The 20,928-nt window shown below is 52.2% G+C and overlaps 1 protein-coding gene and 1 long non-coding RNA gene across 3 annotated transcripts in view; one reads left to right on the top strand and one right to left on the bottom strand.

Annotated features, from left to right (window-relative positions):
• WWP2 (WW domain containing E3 ubiquitin protein ligase 2) overlaps nt 1-12,885 on the top strand; it is a 138,249-nt gene extending 125,364 nt beyond the window's left edge. For both annotated transcript variants that reach the window (XM_029924155.1, XM_029924156.1), the window contains exons 12-24: nt 2,414-2,495; nt 3,041-3,169; nt 3,538-3,613; nt 3,925-3,996; nt 4,210-4,298; nt 6,129-6,288; nt 7,540-7,673; nt 7,995-8,135; nt 8,715-8,835; nt 9,177-9,281; nt 10,104-10,200; nt 10,396-10,468; nt 10,921-12,885. In XM_029924155.1, coding sequence (XP_029780015.1) covers nt 2,414-2,495; nt 3,041-3,169; nt 3,538-3,613; nt 3,925-3,996; nt 4,210-4,298; nt 6,129-6,288; nt 7,540-7,673; nt 7,995-8,135; nt 8,715-8,835; nt 9,177-9,281; nt 10,104-10,200; nt 10,396-10,468; nt 10,921-11,020 — 1,379 coding nt within the window. In that variant the 3' untranslated portion in view covers nt 11,021-12,885. The remainder of the gene's footprint in view (nt 1-2,413; nt 2,496-3,040; nt 3,170-3,537; nt 3,614-3,924; nt 3,997-4,209; nt 4,299-6,128; nt 6,289-7,539; nt 7,674-7,994; nt 8,136-8,714; nt 8,836-9,176; nt 9,282-10,103; nt 10,201-10,395; nt 10,469-10,920) is intronic.
• On the bottom strand, nt 3,333-5,012 carry LOC115279662. The gene is made up of 2 exons (XR_003903568.1): nt 4,832-5,012; nt 3,333-3,828 (listed from the first exon to the last, which is right to left on the bottom strand). It is a non-coding gene; the product is annotated as an uncharacterized LOC115279662 (long non-coding RNA).
• Nucleotides 12,886-20,928: the final 8,043 nt, after the last annotated feature.

Below are 20,928 nucleotides of genomic sequence, written 5' to 3'. Positions count from 1 at the left end.
CTCCCTTGTAGTAATTTACCAAGTTCCGTCACCTCCCTGGGGCCCACAGTGGGGGTGTCACTTAGGGAATTACCACTGTATTCCAGAGCACTGGAAGGACCTTGTAGACCTTCTAGGGAGATGTGTCGGTTAGTGAGGCCTCCAGACAGTTCTTGAAAATCACAGATGATCCACTTGGCTCTTTGAACTGATGAAAAGTCACAGGTGTCTCAGAGATTAGCAGCAAGTCAAATGTGAGGAGTCAAACACAGGGTCCCTGGCCAGGCCGGGAAAACATCAGATTTAACAAGAATCTGTGATGTTGTCTGGCAGCCAACATTTGCTCTGACCAGGGACCCAGAGTTGTTCCTAGATCTGCAGAGTCAAATGATCTCTTTCTGCTGCGTGATGGTCACCACGTAAATCTGCCACATGATTTAGTTCTGCTACATGATGGTCACCAAGTAAGAGCACTTGCAGTGACTTGAAAATCACTCCCAGAAGCCAGGTGTGAAATACCTGACGCAGGGATAGGAGTCAGGTCTGTGGTGTTTACACGTGATCAGGAAAACACACGAGATTATATTGGTATGAAACTGAGAAAAAAAGAACATCTGGCTGAGAGCCAGGGAACCTTCCTAATCACATCCTTTGGGCTTTGTGTGGCTTTTCCAGGGCTGTGACAGGGCCACCTCCCTAAGGAGCATTCAGAGTGAACAGAAAGAGCAGCAGAACCAAGTGAGAATTGCATTTAGTGGGAGTCTGCTATCAAAGCTTCTGTGCTCTCCTGCTCTCAGTCCTAGGTCCCTTTCTGCTCCTCTAGGAGGGACCCCATGGTTCTCCCTGCGCCCCAGCCTAGGCGTCAGGACACCTCACCTTGAGATCTACGTGTCTTCAGCTGCCCTGACCCTGGCCATGTGACTAAACGCTTCCAAGTCTACTTCTTCCTAAAGGAGGCAAACCAGATGCTCAGGGTAGGACTTGCCCAGCCCCCAAACTCTGAAATTACATGCAGCAAGGCAGCTCCAGGAGGTCCCCCCAGCCTGATGGTTAGCGCTAGCTTTGGCCCGTGGCAGAGCACACACAGAGGATCTAGTTTAAAGCAGACGCTTCGGGGATGGAAGCAGCCTCTCCTTTTCCTTAGAACCTTCTCAGGAAGCCTGCCTTCCGTGGGACAGTCCCATAAGCTTTTCTGAGGCAAGGGTGTGTTCTGTAATAATCTTGTACATCTTCTCTTTCTTCTCTCATGCCTGTGTTTTTAAAATTTCTGTCAAGTAATGGATACCATGTAAGGCAGAGAGAGACCAAGACACCCTGGGTTGATATGGGGCACACTGCAGCCTGATGCTGGAGGGGAGGGGCGTGGATTCCTCAGTTCTAGGCCTTTCTTAGCTTTTGGTTTCCCTTTAGCTTCTGGAACGGATTCTTTTTATTTCTTTAATTTCACCCTGTCATTGTAAAAGAGGGAGGGTCATTAGCATCATTTATTTGGGGGACAGAAGTAGATTTGAAGGCTCACGAACTTCCTGGGAAAGGTGACTTCTCTTGGGTTCAGAGCCTTGCCCCTCGTCTCATTTGCTATCCACTGGGAGCTGATGGAGTGCCCCTGTCCCTGCTTCTCCCCTGTCACTAGCCTGGAATCTTCTGCTAGTGCTGGGTCTGCCCGGACCCCTCCCACCAGCACCTGAGCCCTCGTCGGTGCCCCAGGAAAGGGCGAGAGAGTAAAGATTGTCCAGAGGCCAGAGACCATGTGTCTGAGCACCCCCAAACAGTGGCCTGGCTTGAAGAGCACACTAAGGTGCAAGAACAAGGTGGGCATTGTTAGTGCCCCCAGCCCCAGGCATTTATTGCACACATGCAGCACGGCGTTTTGCTGGCATATGAGAGTTCTAGAATGTAGGGGTAAAGAGGGAAGACGGAGGGTAAGTAGGCCCTGTGGTACTAAGAGCTGATCAAGAAGGTCCAAAGGAAAGTGCAGCCACCCCACAGCGACCCTGCCTGGATGGAGCAGTTGCAGGGCCAGAGACCAGCCCGCCAAGGGACGGGGGACGGGACCAGGATTGAGGGGAGGCTGGCCGTGCCTCCACTTTGCGCACAGCTGTATTTAATTACGCCTCTGGTTTCAGCTGGGGCTTCTCCTCCGTGTTGCCACACCGCCCCCTTTCCTCCAACAAATCGACCAACCAAAGACGGTACTGGATTTTGAGTTGGAAATGAGTTTGGTCCTCCCCCACCCCCCAGTAGGGCAATATTCTTTTTGTCCTTTTTACCAGTGACAGATGTGAGCGAGCCAGGCTTTCACTGGTTAAACTTCTCTAACGGGTCTGGAACAGGGGCAGAAATGCAGACCGCTGGCACTCAGGACGTGGGAGCCAGAGGGGAGTGGGGCCCAAGGTCTTTCAAGCTGATTGTCTTCTTTCTTGTCCCATGGCAGAAAAGAGACAGGACAATGGACGAGTGTATTACGTGAACCATAACACACGCACCACACAGTGGGAGGACCCTCGGACCCAGGGGTAAGGATGCGGGCCGGGTGGGCCAGGTGCCTTGGACGGCCTGGGTCCTCCACAGCCGGTGTTCTGGGATCTTTAGGCAAATACGAGGGCCCCAGGACCCTTACCATGTAGTGTCGGCCTAATGAGACTTGAAGGTGACTCCTTGAATTGACTTTCCCGATGGTCAGAGAGTGGCCCGACTGGCACTTGCTGGTGGTGTCTGTGCCAGTCGCGCCTACTGCCAATGGTGTGATTCCAAAGGGGCTTGAGGGAGCCCCTTCAGAAGCTGGTCTAGGACAGGGGCATGTGCTGTTTCAGGATCGCAGGTGGCCACTCAGGCCATGGCCATCCACCCAGAGCTGGGTCTTTGGCCTTGGGACATGACCTCTCTGCACTGCAGAACTGTCCTCATGACTTGAGCACCAGGTGCCTTTCCGCAGGCCCGTCCTCAAGGGCTGTGCAGGGCCTGGGTGAAGGCGGAGGGCAAGCAGCACTCCGGGAACCCCATCCTCCTGGGCCCCGAGGGAGACCCCACCCCCCCACCTCCTCTCTTCCCGCGCTTCCAGGATGATCCAGGAGCCAGCTCTGCCCCCAGGGTGGGAGATGAAGTACACCAGTGAAGGCGTGCGCTACTTCGTGGACCACAACACGCGCACCACCACCTTTAAGGACCCCCGCCCGGGGTTTGAGTCTGGGTAAGGACTGCACAGGCAATGTTGGTGTCTGTTCATCCTTGTCCTGCTCCTCTTACTGCCCTCTGGTGGCCAGTTTTGATGTCACATTAATGAGGTTGGGGGTGGGGGTGGGGCCAGGAAGGGGCCATTTTACTTATTCAGAAAAACACGAGTGGTCTTTCTCTAAAAGCAAAAGGTCTGGCTTTATTTCTGGTTTTTCTTTACTCCTCAAATCTGTCTACAGAAAACCTTAATGACAGTCACTTCCTTTCCTTCACAGCTTGCCTTTCTTGTCTTTAACGTAGCATCAGCTTTCCTCAGGGCTAACAAGATACATGGCTAATTTTTGAGAAATCACGTGGGTTCTAGAACATCTTTGCTCTTCCCAGGACGAAGCAGGGTTCCCCTGGGGCCTACGACCGAAGTTTTCGGTGGAAGTATCACCAGTTCCGCTTCCTCTGCCATGTGAGTTCTGGGACTGGACCTCCCCCACAGGAGGGGTGATTGAGTTAACGTAGCGTGACTTCCCAGCTAGCAGAGCGGTGAGATGTGCGGGTCCTGGAGGGGGCGGCGGGTCACTTGTCTTACCCCAAGCGATTGTCTGACATCATCTCCAGGAAACCAGCTCCCGTTTCTAGGGTACCAGGCTCTTTGCCACTGGTCCAGGGAGACGGGGAAGCCTGTTTGTACAGACACGAGACTTGACTGAATAGTTATGACTGAAGTCCTGATTCAGGGTTTTTCTTTTTTCCTTTGACATTTTTTTTTTTTTTCAGTCAAATGCCCTCCCCAGCCATGTGAAGATCAGTGTTTCCAGGCAGACGCTTTTTGAGGATTCTTTCCAACAGGTTAGAGAATAATCATGCTGTCTAAGACCAGCTAATGGGAGGCCCCCTCACCCCACCCTGTCTCCTGTCACAAGGCCCGCACGGTAGAGTTTCCAAGGTGTGGGCCTTGGTGACAAGTCTCTGATGAAGAGCAGGCCTTAGAATCCTCGGCCCCGCCCCAGCCTGCCACGGAGGCAGGACTGGCAGCCTGGCCACGACGCGTTGTCTCCCCAGATCATGAACATGAAGCCGTATGACCTGCGCCGCCGGCTCTACATCATCATGCGCGGCGAGGAGGGCCTGGACTACGGAGGCATCGCCAGGTGAGCGCGTCACCCCTGGGAAGCCGTGTGGCACCCTGTTTCCCCAGAAATGCCTCCAGCCAGACAGCTGCCTCCCCCTGGCTCACACGGGCTCCCTAAATTCCCCTGAACCTTCACGAGAGGACATGGGGATGGCCGGTCCACACGGGCGCAGGAGCAGGGTCCTGGGGTCCCTGGGCTCCTTCTGGACTGGGAACTGACCCTTTAGTTGGTCTGTGGGGAAGCCGGGAGCTCCCGAGGGAAGAGCGGAGGACAATGGTTCATTATTCTGTCCTCGAACCAGTGGGCAATGGCTACATAGTGGTGCCGTGTGGTTTCAATTAAAGTCAGCCCTGGGCTTCCCTTCTTGGGCAGCGGGGGCAGGTTAAATCTGGTGTATCCCTGTGTGCCTGACATACATAAGCTCTGTCCCAATCCCGAGGGCCTTGATCAAGGCTCAGCTACACATCATGCGCAGAGGGCCAATAAAATTAAAATGGCTGAGGTATCTGTAAAAAGAACCTGAAGCGGTATCCTGCCCTCACCCAGTCTACCTGCAAAAGCTAACAGACTCTGACAAAACGTTGCCTTGGATGATGGGGCTGAAGGTCCCCTGGCAGGGAGAAGGAGCGTCCTGGCCTGCGGTGACCACTCAGCTCGCTGACCTCTCGCGGTGTGGGGACATCTTCTCTCTCGGTGCTGGTCTCACTTGCTTCTGGTCCTCTGTTTGCTGGTGGTGCTGCCCCCTATGTTGGCCCCTGTGGATCAACTGCTCTTTGTTCTGTGGTGACCATGGTGACCTTCTCTCCAGGCTCTGCTTGGTGGTGTGGCTCCCACCCCGTGTGTGTCTGTCTCTCTGTGTCCTGCCAGTGGTTTTACCCTATGGTAGGTTACGTCATGCTGTTCTACCACAGGGTAGAACCACGGACAGGATACTGAGGCACCCTCTGCATCGAAGGAACTCCTCGTCTGCCTGGCCACGAGCAGCCAGGGCCTGGCCCCCTTGGGATGCCCCCCTGCTGGTTGAGCTCAAGCCTGAACGGACCCTGAATTCTGGCTTGTGGCTTGTACCTAGGCCACAAAGAGACGCCAAGGCATGGGTGTTGGTTCACACAAATGTGTGGAAGTGTGGGAAAGGGTATGGTGATGGGGCCTGGGGTGAGGGGAGGGCAAAGAGCAGGGAAAGCGAGACACCTGTCGTGTAGCCGCTGGGAGTGAGGTTTGTGATCTAGAGCAGCGTGGAGTACGGAGCTCTCATGCATCAGGACTTAGGGACATATCACTGTGCATTCATATTATGCTGCCGACTCAGGGTGAAAACAGGCTGGTGATTTCCTACAGCACCTGTGCAAGATTTAGAAAAAGATGCCCTTTCTCAAGACACTTCCATGTTGGAACATGGTCATGATATCCTGTTTTATTGAGGAAAAAAAACCAACTTGACTGCTACATGCAGAAAAATTGTTATAATAAATGTGCAAATCTCTGCTGTTTTAACATAGTACCCTTGTACAGTGTACAGCCTACACAACTGTGCATGGTGGCCTCAGGGTACAATGAGCTCCTTTGCCATTCGATATCAGATGTAAAGTCCTGGAATGCATCACCTGGGAGCCCAGAGACCTGCACGCAGGCTTTCCTGAGCACTGTCCACCCGTCGTCCTGGTTCACCCTAGCTCACTGACCAGTTGTTAATGCAGGTGATATCAGGTGTTAATCCCAGTGGGGCTTGGCAACCAGGGACGTGTCTCCAAACTAGCCACGGCAGGATGGCAGAAGAGGGTCACATCTCCAGTGCAGGGGACCAGGAAGGGATCCATTACCCTTGCTTTTCTCTGTTTTCTCTCACAGGGAGTGGTTTTTCCTCCTGTCCCATGAGGTGCTCAACCCCATGTATTGTTTATTTGAATACGCCGGGAAGAACAATTACTGCCTGCAGATCAACCCTGCCTCCTCCATCAACCCCGACCACCTCACCTACTTCCGCTTTATCGGCAGATTCATCGCTATGGTAAGAGGCGTTGCTGTGACCTCTGCAGGGAGGGTGGCCGCCGGCGAGGCCAGACACGCTGATAGCGGCCCGCAGTGGGTGCCCGGCTCGGAGCCCCACCTCCTCCTCAGACAACTCCTAACAAGAAATGCAAAAAGCTAGCATTCTGGAGGTGGTTCAGAGCTCTCTCAGTGGTGCCCCCTGGGGCTCTGAGAGGGTTTTCATGTTTGACCTGTGTAAGACTGGTCAAGCGATCGCTCACTTGACGTTCAGTGTGCACCCCGGGGAGGGTGTTGGCGGGACAGATGCTGCCCCCCTGCTGCCTGTCTCACGGGGTGAGGGGAGATTGGGGGGAGGTCCTACCACGGTTTGTCACGAGCCTTGAGTCGGAGTGTTTGGGAGAATCGGCTGAGACCCTCACTTCTGGAAGGGGATTTGGAATCATCACTCGCTTAGAACAGAGCTCTGGTAGACTGCTGGTCAGGACGTAGGAGGCATCGTCAGGGAGTGGGCGAGCCACGGGGAAGAAGGAGTCACAGTGCCCATATTTATCTAGGAATAGGAACATGGTGGGGATAGAGAGGGGAGTCGTGTCGTGTGTGTCCTGTCAAGTGTCTCCAGAGGGCAGAGAACCAGGATTGAGAAGGGGGAGCCCATGAGAGCCATGGTCCTTCCTCCACATCTAGTAGTTTGAGATGTTTCATCACTCATTTTCCTTTGCTTCCTCCTGACTTCCTGAAGGCTCTGCCTGCGGGAACCCCAGGGCCCATGACTAAATATGTTCCTTCCCCTTGTCTGGAAGTTGTTGGCCAAGGTGCTGGGCTCAGGAAGTGGGCACATTCTTCCCAGGTCTAGAGACCCGCCTTGCCCAGCGGCTGACAGGACAGACCAGTAAAACCCTAGACTATTACTCACCACTGGCCCGCCAGCTCTTGCACTTGACAGCGTCTGCATTATTTTTGGCTGCCTCTGCCGCCCAGCTCTGAGTGCCAGTGAGTCAGGGCTGCAACCTGGGGCTGCGCCGTGAGTGCGGGGCAGACCTCTGCTAGGGCAGGGAGCTGGCGGGCGAGCGTGCTGGCGGGGCAGGGGGTTCCTGAGCTCTGCTTGCCCTGTGGGCTGCGGGTATGATGAGAGGCGGTCCTGTCGTCATAGCCACGCTTGGGGAGAGGGGCAGGGGGCAGTCACTGGACTTTGGTAGGGAGCATCCAAGAGCCCGCCTTGGGCAGGGTCCTGTGAAGACTGAACCCCTTTGTCATGTCTCTTCTTCCTCAGGCTCTGTATCATGGGAAGTTCATTGACACAGGCTTCACCCTCCCTTTCTATAAGCGGATGCTCAACAAGAGACCAACCCTGAAAGACCTGGAATCTATTGACCCTGAATTCTACAACTCCATTGTCTGGATCAAGTGAGTCCTCTCCCTCACACTGTGCTGGGAGGAGAGGGGTCCCTGGCTGGGAGGTGGGCATGGCTGGTTGTATGTTCTCCACCTGAGTGGCCCTGAGCTCCTGTAGGCTGTGTCGGTGCTTGTGGAGACGCACAGCTCCCAGGCTTCCCTGCAGGGCAGCTCCGGACTTCTCTCTATGCCTCAGGGAGAGGTCTGTGCCGCTGTTCTGGATTTAGGCTCCTGTGAGTCCTTGCGGTCCATGAGCACTGACGTGAGTGATGGAGGATAAGGGGAGACCCTTCTGAGGTAGACCTCTTCCCTCTTGGTGTCTTGTGCCCCCAGAGAGAACAACCTGGAAGAGTGTGGTCTGGAGCTGTACTTCATCCAGGACATGGAGATCCTGGGCAAGGTGACAACCCATGAGCTAAAGGAAGGTGGTGAGAGCATCCGGGTGACAGAGGAGAACAAAGAAGAGTATATCATGTGAGCCTCAAGCATTGGGGAGCTGGGGGAGAGGGGCAGAGCCCCCTTTGTCTCTGGGGTACCCTCCAGCCGGACACCCGGGTATTTCACCAGGGATCACAGCCTCCTGTTTGGCATCGGCCTGTGATGGCTGCCCAGAGCCAGTCACACACTGACCAGAGCTGAGGAAACCGGAGCCCAAGGTCATCTGTTAGAGCTCCTGTTGGCACTCTTTTCCCCACCTGGTAGCCTTCAAGACTGCAGGGCTTTGAAGAGGCATGAAACTTAGACATCTCCCTCTTTCTTGTTCTTACTGGCAGGATTTCTGTGTCCTGAGTGCCTATCCAAGTCTGTTCCCTTACGTGCGTCTGTGTGTGAATTCACCCGTGTACCTTCTTCGGGTCTCTTGGTCCAGGGTCTTAACTTCCACACACCTGGAGTTCAGTCAGCGATGGTGGGAGCAGAGGGGATGGTGGAATGTCACAGACTCCAGTGTCTCCTGGTTACCGCCAGCCAAACCCCTGCTGCCGTGTGTAGGCCCCGAGCTGTACCTCTGAGCAGCGGGTCTCGGCACCGCTGACGGCTGATCATCCGTTTTAGGCTGCTGACCGACTGGCGTTTCACCCGGGGCGTGGAAGAGCAGACCAAAGCCTTCCTGGACGGCTTCAATGAGGTGGCCCCTCTGGAGTGGCTGCGCTACTTTGATGAGAAGGAGCTGGAGGTGAGAGCTGAGGTTGCCTCCGTCCTGCGCCTCTGCCTCCGGGGCTGCTCTGCCCTCTGTTGGCAAACATCGTTTCCAGAGAGACTCACCAGTAAAACCTCACACTCCCTCTGGCCCAAGGCCGCAGGGCTGATGGTTGTGATCTGGTTTCTCACACCTGGTCCTCCCCTGGCCCTCGTTATGCGGGGTTCCACGTTCGGGACTGTATTGCCTGCTCCATCACCACCGCCAGCAGACACTGAAGGGGATGTTTGGGATGGTCTCCCCTGCCGGTGGTGGGTGAGGCACTGTGCGCGCGTGGGCAGGGCTGGCGTGCCCGCTGACCCCCGCCCCCTCTGCAGCTGATGCTGTGCGGCATGCAGGAGATAGACCTGAGCGACTGGCAGAAGAACACCGTCTACCGGCACTACACCAAGAACAGCAAGCAGACCCAGTGGTTCTGGCAGGTGGGCCCCGTGCCCCGCCCCCCCAACCCCCCCACTGGGAAGTCTCAGCAGTCAGCCACAGGAAGGAGACCCGACCAGAACAGAGCTATTGCAGCTGGCCTGTGGCCGGCCGGTGCACCTGCCAGGACATGGGAGTGGTCAGCCTCAGGTCAGCTGCTAACACCGGGGTGCAGGAGCGCCAGCCTACGGGCAGGAAGGGAAGTACCCATAGGGCGTGTGGTTGCCCCCCAGCTGGGTGGGACAGGCTAGCACGTGCTGGTCTCCAGAGAACCGAATGAGCTCGGAACCCTGGATATGATGAATTGATTCTTTCGTATGTGTAGTCTTGGCGTTGTCATAAAGGGTAGGACACCTGGAGAAGAGGGAGTTTATGGAAATGTCTTCACGAAGGTGAACTTCCCATCCTATAAATTTACCATGTTAAGGTGTACATTTCACTGGCCTTTCACAGTGTGGTGCGACTGTTACCACCATCTAATTCCAGAACATTTCATCACCTCCCCACCCCCCACCCCCCCACAGCCCTTCAGCGATCATTCCCATCCTGGGTATGTTTTTAAAAGTACAACTTGGGTGGGAAAAGAAAACCCAGCTCAAGGTGCCGGAGATGTGTCCTGTGGACTGGTGGGGACATCCTAGAGACACAGCCTCTCAGGGGGAGCTTGGGGGAGGTAAGGTTGGTGGCTGTAACCTCCCCACAGCCAACCTGGGCTTTGTGATCTCAGCCTCAGAGAGGGGTCCTGGCTGACTGGAGCCACAGGTTAGGGCGAGGCTCTGGGTCAGGTGGCTTGTCTGGCTCTGTGCTGACTGGCGGAGTTCCAGGTGGTGAAGGAGATGGACAACGAGAAGAGGATCCGACTGCTGCAGTTCGTCACCGGGACTTGCCGCCTGCCTGTTGGAGGATTTGCCGAGCTCATTGGTGTGTCTCTGCTTGACCTGATGCCCTGGGGCTGGTGTGAGGGCGGCTCAAGGGTGGGCGGGAGACCTAGAGTCTTCGTGGAACCAAGTCAGTAGGCGTGAGCCCTCCACTGAGCCCCCCACTGTGGGTGGAGCCAGGTCCTGCCTTGGAGGGGGTGGTCCAGTTGTACCTGATGTGTTGCCCTTTGGATAACAGGTAGCAATGGACCACAGAAGTTTTGCATTGACAAAGTTGGCAAGGAAACCTGGCTGCCCAGAAGCCACACGTGGTGAGCATTTTGGTTTTAGTGGGAGGTGGCCAGAACAGGATGAGCTCCTGAAGGCAGCCCAGTGACTGGGGCTTGACTTGGGCAACTTCTGTGTGGCTCTTGGGTTGGAGAGGAGGGGCCTCTGATCTTTTGGGGAGTTATGGCATCAGTGAGGAGTCCTCATGGCCTTACCAGCTCTTAAATATCCAGTAGACAGTACTTCCCTGTGTGCCCTGCTGCTGTCCCCATTTCTCCAGCAGCCCTGCCCTGTCTCCTAACCCTTCCACGGTCCAGGCACCAGAAGCATTAAAGCCTCCCACAGCAGGGCCCTCAAGGACTCTGTTCTGGCATCTGACCACTTGGCATTGTGGTCGAGTCACAGTCACATGAACTATTTGAACCGCCCCCTGCAGTCAGGCTGGGGCAGGGCCATGGGGCCTCTGTGCTGACTGTTCTGTTCCCTCTTTCAACAGTTTCAACCGTCTGGATCTCCCACCGTACAAGAGCTACGAACAGCTGAAAGAGAAGCTGCTGTATGCCATCGAGGAAACCGAGGGCTTTGGACAGGAGTAGCCGAGGCCGACCCCTCCCACACCCCCCAGCACGCGTGTAGTCCTGAGTTCTTCCTGCCCAAGAGGCTGGAGGCCACATGGCTCCTGGGAGGCCCCCGCAAGCGGTGGCCGTGCGTGGGACCACACTGTCATCAGGCTGGTGGGGGCAGAGTCTGACCTCTGGAGGCCCTGCCTGTCCCCTCCCTCTCCTACCTGCTGGTGACAGTTTAGAATAAAGCCCCCATGTCACTTTGGCCCATCACCCCTTTCAGAGTCTGGAGGCTGACCTTCTCTGTCAGCTCTCCCTCCTTGTCCCTGAAGACCCGCCTTAGGTGTGCCTGTGCGCACAGGGAGGGTGCCTTCTGCTGAAACGCTGTGGCGGAGACCCCGGGTCCGACGGGCTAGCAGGTGACAGGGGAACCTGCCACTCACTCGGGCAGCTGTTCTGGGCCGAGGAGGCCCAGAGTCTTTGCCAGTAAAAGAGGTTCTGTTTTAAATAGAGCTTTTCCAGTGATCTGTACAAAGTGGAGGTCCGAGGGAGAGGACCTCTTCCTGCACCCAGACAGCGCTCGGGATCAAGACCCGCCGCAGCCTCTCCCTGCAGGCTCCTGCCGCCGAGGCTGAGCAGCAAGGCCCATCTGTGCACTCCGTGCTGGCCAGTGCATTCTTTCCCACAAATAAAGGGTTGTACCAGCTGCTTGGGTGTCAGTGGGGTGGAAACTGAGACTCTCTCAGACTTTCTTCTCCCTTTTACATCCACTTGAAACATTTTGTGTGCAGGATTGCTTTGTGTTTCGATGTGGGTATGCTGCTGTTGCTTTCTCTCAAGGAGCTGGTACCCCAGGTGTTGCTGGGACCTTGAGCGATCCAGCACTCCTGGTCCAGGGACTTCCCAAATGGCTGCTCCTCTTAGGAACCCACTTAGCAGTTCTGTGAGCTCAGGCAGGCCTGACCCGGCGACTCCGCTTCCCAGTGGCGGGAAGGAGGCGGTGTCCTGAGTGTCACCCAACCTTGCCACCCTTGATAGAGAACTCCCTTTGCTAGCTGTAGTTGTCCAAGCAGCCCCAGGTGCTGGAGCATGTGGGCGTGGGTGACCCTGTCATTACCCACCAGCCCCCGAGGCTACAGGCTGGTCCATTAGTCTCCTGTTGAGAGTGTAGTGTGTCCCAGCCACCCTAGAGCATGTTCGTTCTGCCTAGAATGAGGCTTTATCCGCACATGGAAAATGATGCCCTTGAAGACCAATGGAAGGGCTTTGAGCTACTGCACACGGTCCGACTTGGTTTCTAGGGCTCCCACCAGCCTCTGACATGCGCATTCCGCCACGTGCGGAGACTTGCAAGGCACACGTGCTCCTCTGGGGTGCTATGCTGGTGGTTGTGGCGAGCTCCCTGGTCCAGGCCCTTGGGGCTCCAGCACTGAGCACCAGCTGTAGACTAACTTGGGCTTCCTGGGACCCCAGGCAGATCCACTGACCAGTCATGGGGCCTCCTGGGGACAGCCTCACATCCCTAGATCCTGTCTTTCCCCCTGGTCTGTGGAGGGACAGCCCGTGTCACTATGTTGCGTGTGCTGATTTGAGTGGCTCATCTCACTGGAGTTCAACCTTTTTTCTTTCCTTGAGTCATTTGTTGTGCTTGCCCGCAGTGTCCTGCTCTATTGAAGGGGTTGGAGGTGCAAGCTGCCATGTGGGGCTTGGAAGGCTGAGGCTCACAGGTGTTCTGAGTGTGTTCGTGTGTGTGCGTGTGTGTACATACGTGTATATAACTGAGGTGTTGTGTAGAATGTCCTTCGGTAGCTCTGGGTTGGTTACCAGATTGTTTTGTAATGCCTACCCTCTTGCCTTGGTATTGCCAGTTTCTCGTGCAATAAACAATCAGCAGCTGTGGGCGGCGTTGGCGTGGATGTCTACGGAATCGCTGTCCTGCAGATGAGAGGCCTCTGGGCCCCACACGCCCTGTAGGCCCAGATATGCGTGGAGGTTCCATGACCTTGCTGGTTTTAGGAATGTGCGTGTCATCATCCAAGGCCATCACACTTCTGCTGGGTGGCTGAGTCCCTGTGTGGCATCACTGATAGCAGCCTTCAGGCCCTCAACCTCCCTGCCAGGCCTGGGCTTCTGTGGCAGCTGTTGTGGGGCCAGCACATGAACAGCTGTGGCTGCAGGTTGGGTGGGTTTTGGAAACCACCTCTTGTGGACTGCGTCTGGGCAGTCATTCATTCGAGAAACATGAACTGAGTCCCACGATGGTAGAGGGATGTCATGATCTTGAGCTAATGACCACACGAGGTCTTGCCACCCTAAAGGATTCCGATGGGACAGATCACCATGTTGCTATGTCTCAATGCATTTGGCATGGAAATGACGTTGATTGAGAGCTTGTCCTGATTGTGCCTCTTCTCAGGAGAGGCAGAGAGATGTTCAGAGTGGCTCCTCCCAGGAATTTATCCAGTGAATGCATTGCCCCACTCCAGAGCCTTTTTTCACTTAACCAGAGCAATGCTGTGCTTTGAGAAAATCACTGAAAAAACTGCACATGGTGCAGACATCTCATAATAAATCCAAGTAAGACCCATTCACATGGAAACTCTTCTCCCCTGTCTCACCTCAGAAATAACTGCTGTTAGTTTGCCACGGCCCTTCCATGTTCCCTAGAGTGCATATGCAAATCCTATATACGTATGATTTTTAAAGATCCCCAAAATAGTATCTTCTATATGTTGAACAACTCAACTTGTCTCATTCAGCGAGATGCTAGGGAAACCTTTCCATGTTCATCAGCGTGGGTCTAAATGGCTCTTTACTGGTGGTTTTCTGCGGTATGACTCCTGTAATACACCCGCCTCCATCCTAAGGGGCGGTACGGTGTGGCCGACAGCTTGCTCATGGCTGCAGAGCTTCAGTGAGTGCCCCTGGGCAGGTCTTGGGCGCCCGTGCTGTTCTTCCAGGAGGGGTAGTCCTGCAAGTTGATGATGTACCTTTATTCTTATTTAAAATGTTTTATTTGTATATTTATTTATTTTTTAAAAATGTTTATTTTGAGAGAGAATGAATGCGCAGGGGAGGGGCAGAGAGAGAGACAGAGAGACAGAGCATCCCAGGCAGGCTCCACATTTCTAGCTGGGACTTGATCTCACGAACCAGGAGATCACGACCTGAGCCAAAATCATGAGTTGGATGCTTAACCGACTGAGCCACTCAGGTGCCCCTAAAATATTTTTGAAAAGGTTTAAAGTTCAAAGGTACAAAGTGAAAGCCCTGCCCTCTTGTTCTTTTATTCCTCAGCCACTCTGATCACCTGCTAAAGTCTGCTGTTACCACTAGTTTCTTTTGACTCCTTTCAGATAGAGCTTCAGATTCCCAACAGTCTTCCCCGTGCCCCGCAGAAAAGTTCTTGGTTTACTAGCCTTCACAGTGGGCAGGGCCCCTTGCCACCCCACTCTGTGGACTGCGTCTGTGCCCCCACTGGCTCCCTTTCAGCTCTCCATTCCCATTTCCCTCCCCTGACTCTGGGCAGCTGTCTTTACACAATCAAAATTTTTTTTTAACATTTACATTCTATTTAACATATACATTTTATTGTGTAATCATAAGGAAATCATCTGTCCGTTTTGTAAAGGTTTATTCAAAAAGCTGAAAAGCAACAAAATATATGTTTATATAACATGATTATATAGGTAAATATTGCACGCTCCAGAACTAAATAGTAGAATATAATGCAACTGTTTCTTCCTCATACAGTCTTTCATCCTGGGGGGTTCTAATTACCTTTATTTGCTTTTATTATATCCTCAATTTTTAAAAAAAATGTCTGTTTTTTTAAAGAGAGAGAGAGCAGGGGAGGGGCAAAGAGCGAGACAGAGGATCTGAAGCCGGCTCCAGTGCTGACAGCACAGAGCCTGACATGGGGCTTGAACTCAAGAACTCTGAGATCATGACTTGAGCCAAGTTGGGCTCTTAACTGCCTGAGCCATCCAGGTGGCCCTCATTTTTTTTCTTATTCTGAAGTGTTTCAAGGAGAATTAGACAGGCAGAGAGGCCCCCCCTACTCCTCCGCACTGTAATAAGTTCCTGATATAATTAGCCAAAACTATAAGAATTTTTTGGAAGTGAAGAGCTGATAGGACTTCCTTTGTCACCCAGGATCTCCAGTGAGTCTCCCAGGTGTCACCAGGACCTCACTGGATCTGGGATCTGTCCTTGCTACCCCACTGGCCTTCTATATTGGGGCTCACTTCACCCTTCTAGAAAAAACCCTAAAGAGCCATATGTCTTCATAGGAAGCACTCCCTCCTGCTTCTTCAGCGGAACTTGGCATCAGCAAGGCTCCAGCCTCATCCTGTGGAAGGAAATCGAGTTAATGCCCAAAGTTATCGCCCCAGCTCATTTTCTGGTAGTCTACCCTGTGAATCTAGTTTTCAATATCCTTTTCTGTCGGGTCCCTCTGAGTCCGAGGTTGGCTCGAGACCACAGTCCAGTTCGCTTTTCTGTAGTCCATACTTTGTGAATCAGGCATCAACAGACTCAGATCAGAGCACGTCACTTTTTTGGTACACTTTTTATTATTTGTACCATTTGAACATCATGGATTCAGGGTCTAACTTGAATTCAAAGGGTCTCAATTTGACTCTGCTGTCACTCTTTTTTCGATACCTTTGACGGTCTATATAATAATCCATTTCCAACTTTAGATCTGTTGCCCCAGACACACAATCAGCTCTCCCACCAGGAGCCCTGCTTCTTTTTGGAGTAAAATCGTGTTAGAAACCAAAGGGAGTTCCGTTGAAAAGGCACAGTGAATCCATGACTTGGCCAACCTTTCTGTTCCAAACATGTAATAAAGACACATAAAATATAAAAAGAGAAAGCCAAAAAGGCTTGTTCAAAAACAAGAGAAAGATTTCCAAGGGTCAGAAATAGAACAAAATGCAAAAGGAACAAGATTGCCAGTGTGGGTGTGCTGCTCCCGGGGCCTGGGCCGAGGTGCTCGGAGTGAGCTGCGGTGGGGAAGGGGCCTGGGCACCAGCCCACTGCTCCCTCCTGTTTCATGCAAGCAGGCCAGCCCACACACTGTGGCAAAGCCAGACTGCCTCTGCTCTGCCCCTGGCTGTGGCTTTGAAAAACATGGAGGCAGAAACTCAAGACCACCCATCCCTGGATCTGGCTTGGGCTTCCGATACTCCTAGGTCACCCTAGGCCAGGGCCAGACTGCCACTCAAAAGATAAGGTTCTAGAATGGATGTCCCAACAGGACAGGAGGAGACAGCTGCACAAGAGTTAGGAAAGAGCACAGAGTGAGAAAACAAGTCCTTAATTAAACTTGGTGCTCTCCTTGTTTCGGAAGAAAATCTGGGGGTGGTCCCTAGCCTGCTGGTCTTTGCTGTAAGAGGATTGGGTGACAAGCAGACCTTTTCACTGGGGCCTAAATGTCACTGCTCCTGTGTCTTTGGGGTGACCGTTTTCTTTAGAGATGAATCCTCTGTTCCCTGCCTGAGGGGAAAGATGGACCTGAACCGGGTACCTGCCCGTGGGCTTTGTGGGGGATAAGGAGAAGGAAGGAACCTACCTAGGTTCTCAGAGTCCTAGCCACTGACTTGACCTTTTCTCTCTCTCTTTACCCCCCTGCAGAGGGGCAGTAGCTAGGCTCTACAGCTGAGGTGGGGTAGGGGTGGGGGACCTGGCTGTCGCACCCTTCCAAATAGAAACTCATTTTAATTACCACGCTTGTCAGCTCTCTTCCTGCCCTCCTGCTGTCCCAAGTACCGAGTCTCTCTGGGGGCTCTTACTTCTCCTCTACATCTCCTTCTGCAGTATTTTGGTAAAGCTTCTGCATGGCTAGTTCAGTGCCTCCACCTGCTTACTACCTTTTAACACTGTTGAACATCCTTGTCCATCACTGAATCTTCTTAGGTTCTCTTTGCCCGCATCGAGTAAGACTTTCATGAAGCTTTCTTCACCGTCATTTTACCTAGGCTGGAGAGGGAAAGGGATGGTTACTGCCATCTCCATTAACTGCCTTTCCTTTGATAGAGCCGCAGGGGCCACGGTGGGGGCGTGCAGAGGAGGGGACAGCTTGCAACCGACAATCTACATAGGGGTCTCAAAGGGGACTTGACTTTCACCTAATCTGCCCATGTTTATCCCTGTGGTACCTCTCTCCGGTCTGAGTCTTTCCCAGCTCACCAGAACTCTCCTTGGCTAAATTCCTTCCACACCCATCTTGGCTGGGAATCCTGTGGCTGGTTGCTTCTGCTTTCCTCCTGGAAATTTGTTGCCTTCTCTTTCCTACCTCTCAGGTGCTGTCTCTCAAATGGGGCCAAGCAGCCAGGGGAAAGTGGGAAATCTTTTACATTCATCACTATTGTTTTAATGGAGTCTTGGATGGGAGCAAAGATAAATTCCTGTCATACTGAAGTTTTGCTAATTGGCCATGAATCAGCCCGTTGTGCCTCACTTCTCTCAGAGTGCTGATTTAGTTCCTTGGGGTTAGCTTTGCTTTGTTTTGTTTTGCTCTCTCCGAAGCCAATATATAGTCCTGTTTATAAACACAAGGAATGTTTTATTTCTGCATTTCCTATTAACATTATATTCATCCTGAGACATTAATTAGACACTGAAATTAAAAAAAAATAGGAAAGAAAGAAAATCCCCCGTAGCTTATGGTGGATTACTCTGCTGAATTGTTGTTCATTATCAGTGGAAGGCAGACTTACTAGGTGGCCCTCTATGACCTCCACCCGGTGTTCACGCCTTGGTGGGCTAATAATCCCCTCCACTTGAGTGGTGCTAGGCTTGTGATTTGCTTCTTACCAGTAGCACATAGCAAAGGTGATGAGTGTCCCTTCTGTGACTGAACTACAAAGGACTGTGACCTCCTCCTTGCTAGCTGGTTCGCCACTGCCCTCTTCACTCATGCACTTTGATGAAGTAGGCTTTTGTGTTGAAGAGGCCCGTGTGTCAAGGGACTGAGGGCAGATCTGTGTCAACAGCTTGCGAGAGACTGAGACCCTCAGTCCAACAGCCTATGAGGAATCGAATCCTGCCAATAACCACATGTGCTTGGAATCTTAAGATGGCTGCAGCCCGGCTGCTAGCATGATTGTCACCTGTGAGCTTCCTGGAGCAGAGAGCCCAGCCAGGCTGTGATGGGGCTCCTGACCCACAGGAACCGTGGGGTCATAGTGTGTGGTTCTGGCTGCCAAATCTTGTGGCAATTTGTTATGCAGCAAGAGCTAACTATATACCATTTCTAGGTCAGTTTAAATGTCCTTGGATTAGCATCTCTTCCATGTCCTGGGTCCTGAACGTGGCCATAATTTTCAATAAGTGAAAGAGCCAGAGCACGAAAATTATCTGTAGATCAAAAACATCACCCTAACTAAGAATACAGGCAGAAAGGTACCAGTACTGCTGCTCTTCGTGTACTCGGGGAAAGCAAGTACTGGGAAAGGGAGTAATTTCAGTGTCTGCCCCGAGTCCACAGCCCAGCGTCATTTGCCCGGCAGCACCGATGGGCTCAGAGGCCTTGGGTCTGGCCCAGCCTGTGACGGTAGCACGCTACCTAGGGATGTCATTAGCGTTTATCTGGGCCTTCAGCCAAACCCAGTTGGCAGGAGTCATGTCCAATCTCTCAAGGACAATTTTGGGTCTGTTTCCTCTGTAATTAACAGGGTGAGCAGCAAGATAGGACAGCAGTGAACTAGCCTGGAGGACGGCCTCTGCAGCCCCAGGACTCCCGCTGAGATTGGCTCAGGGGCGTGGTCTTCTGCATGTGCATCTGGGCCCTGGGGGGCTCTGGATATGGATGCATTGCTTCTTCTGGGAGGGAATTCATTTCACCCTTGGCCTTTTGGATTTTATAGTCATGACTGTTTGCTAACTCCTTGGAATTGTTTCACAGTGGCTAAAATATAGGGTATATGGGTGGGGAGAAGCAGCTCATGCATTGAACTTTGACGCTTATCTTTCCCTGCTCTCCAACAGGGCACACACCCTGGATGTATCAGCTGTCTGCCGTGGGGTATGGGAAGCCCCTCGATAGGTATTTTTTCCAGCTTTATTGAGATATAATTGACATGGAATATTGTGTAAGTTCAAGGTGTACAAGATGATTTGATACACATATATATTGCAAAATGATGACCACAATAGGGTTAGTTAACACATCCATCACCTCACATAATTACCATTTTGCTTTTGTCATTGAGAACATTTAAGGCTGTGTTGTGATGAGAACATTTAAGATCTCCTCTCTTAGCAACTCTCAAGGATACAATACAGTATTGTTCACTATAGTCCCCGTGCTGTACCCTGGATAAATAGGATAGAGAATAGTGTGGGCAAGTGGGATAGGGGAGAAAGGATCTACATTAGACTGGACCTTAGGGAAAGCATCTTAAAACAGGGGCTTTGGCCTGGAGACTGGGAATCAAGGAGGGAGGCAGTTAAGCAAAGAGCCGTGCCTGGGGTTGCACCCAGCAGGTACAGTGGCCTGGTTTGGGAGACTGGCATATTCCAGATATGGGTAGAAGGCTGGTGTGTCTGAGCACTGACAGAGGGTAAGCAGGAATGGTGTGAATGAGATTGGTAGGCCAGAGTGGATCTCCACATGTCCCTCCTCCATTGCCGAGATGAGGAAGGGACTTTACCCTGCCTGTACTCACATCTCTTTGTTGTCTCGGCTGACCTGTGACTGTCCCTAGTAGCAAAAGGGATGGGAAGTATTGGTTGTGGGAGGTCAGGAACGAGGAATATGAACTAGGATTTGAAGATCAAAGAGTATTACCTGTGCTACAGCAGTTAAACGCTGTGAAGGGAATGCATCTATCCAAAAAGCAATGAAGACAGATCTTTAAAATATTTTGAGTTTTAAAAGGGTAGGAAAGAATGAGATCAAAAAGAAAATATCATAAATGTAAATTTAAATGCATGCACCTACAAAATTATACTGCAAATTCTTCCAGGATTCATCCCTATCTAAGGACATTTACTAAACACATTTAAGCATCTATTAGTAGGGCCTGTGTGTGTGTGTGTGTGTAGGGGTTAAAATTATAATGGAAATCAGGAGAAAGGTCAAAAAGATATTCAAGCAAGAGGGGCCTTAAAAGTGATGATGATGATGATGATGATGATGATGATAGTCCTGAGCTGAGGAGTGAGATTCATCTTCCAGTCAAGTTGACTCTGGTGTGAGGATAGAATATGGAAAAGGAAGGTCAGAAAGTTTTCAGAAATTGCAGGTGGCCAACCCTGTCAACAGAGAGGAATATCTGAGCAGGGGCAGGGAAATGCAGGAGCAGCTGTCACACGCAGTCCACATGGTAGGACCAGCAGGTGGCTGAATGCAGAGGCTGACCAGTATGACTCGTAAATTCTGGGTCAGTGCATGACCAGTCAGGATACGGCGTGAAGAGGAGGAAGGAGTATTGGAATTAGAAGCATCATATAGATTGAGACTTTTAAAAATATGTAAATGACAGGTCAAATAAGATGAAGCTTTAGAGGAGACTGAGCAGAAGGGGCCCTGGGGTCGCGGAGAAGCAGGATCAGTGCCAGGAGAGAAGCCTTCAAAGGTCAGGTCAAGAGAGGTCAGGGCTGACAGGGCTCAACTGGATGGGCAAAATGGAAGTCACTGGGGACTTTAATGCAGGTTGTTAGTGGTGTGGAGGGGACTGCATAAGATATTTTTAAATGCCCAGAAGATAAAGAAGCAAAGGCAGCAAAGATAAATGGCTATTTGCTGAAATTAACCAGGACAGAGGGGTGTATGTGTACGTGTGAGATGGGAGAGAATTGAGTGTTTATATGCTGAGGGGTGTGAAGTAGGGCTAAAGCCAGGGGTGCAAATCTAGAAAGAAGGGGTAATAGATGAAGGAAGGACCGAACTTGGTTATCTTGGTTAAAAGCATAGCCAGACTATATTACTA

The sequence above is a fragment of the Suricata suricatta genome, chromosome 16, assembly GCF_006229205.1.
Source record: "Suricata suricatta isolate VVHF042 chromosome 16, meerkat_22Aug2017_6uvM2_HiC, whole genome shotgun sequence".
In the NCBI taxonomy this organism is placed as follows: Eukaryota; Metazoa; Chordata; class Mammalia; order Carnivora; family Herpestidae; genus Suricata; species Suricata suricatta.
The sequence above is the reverse complement of the archived record's forward strand: the minus strand, read 5'-3'. Positions and strand labels throughout refer to the sequence as shown.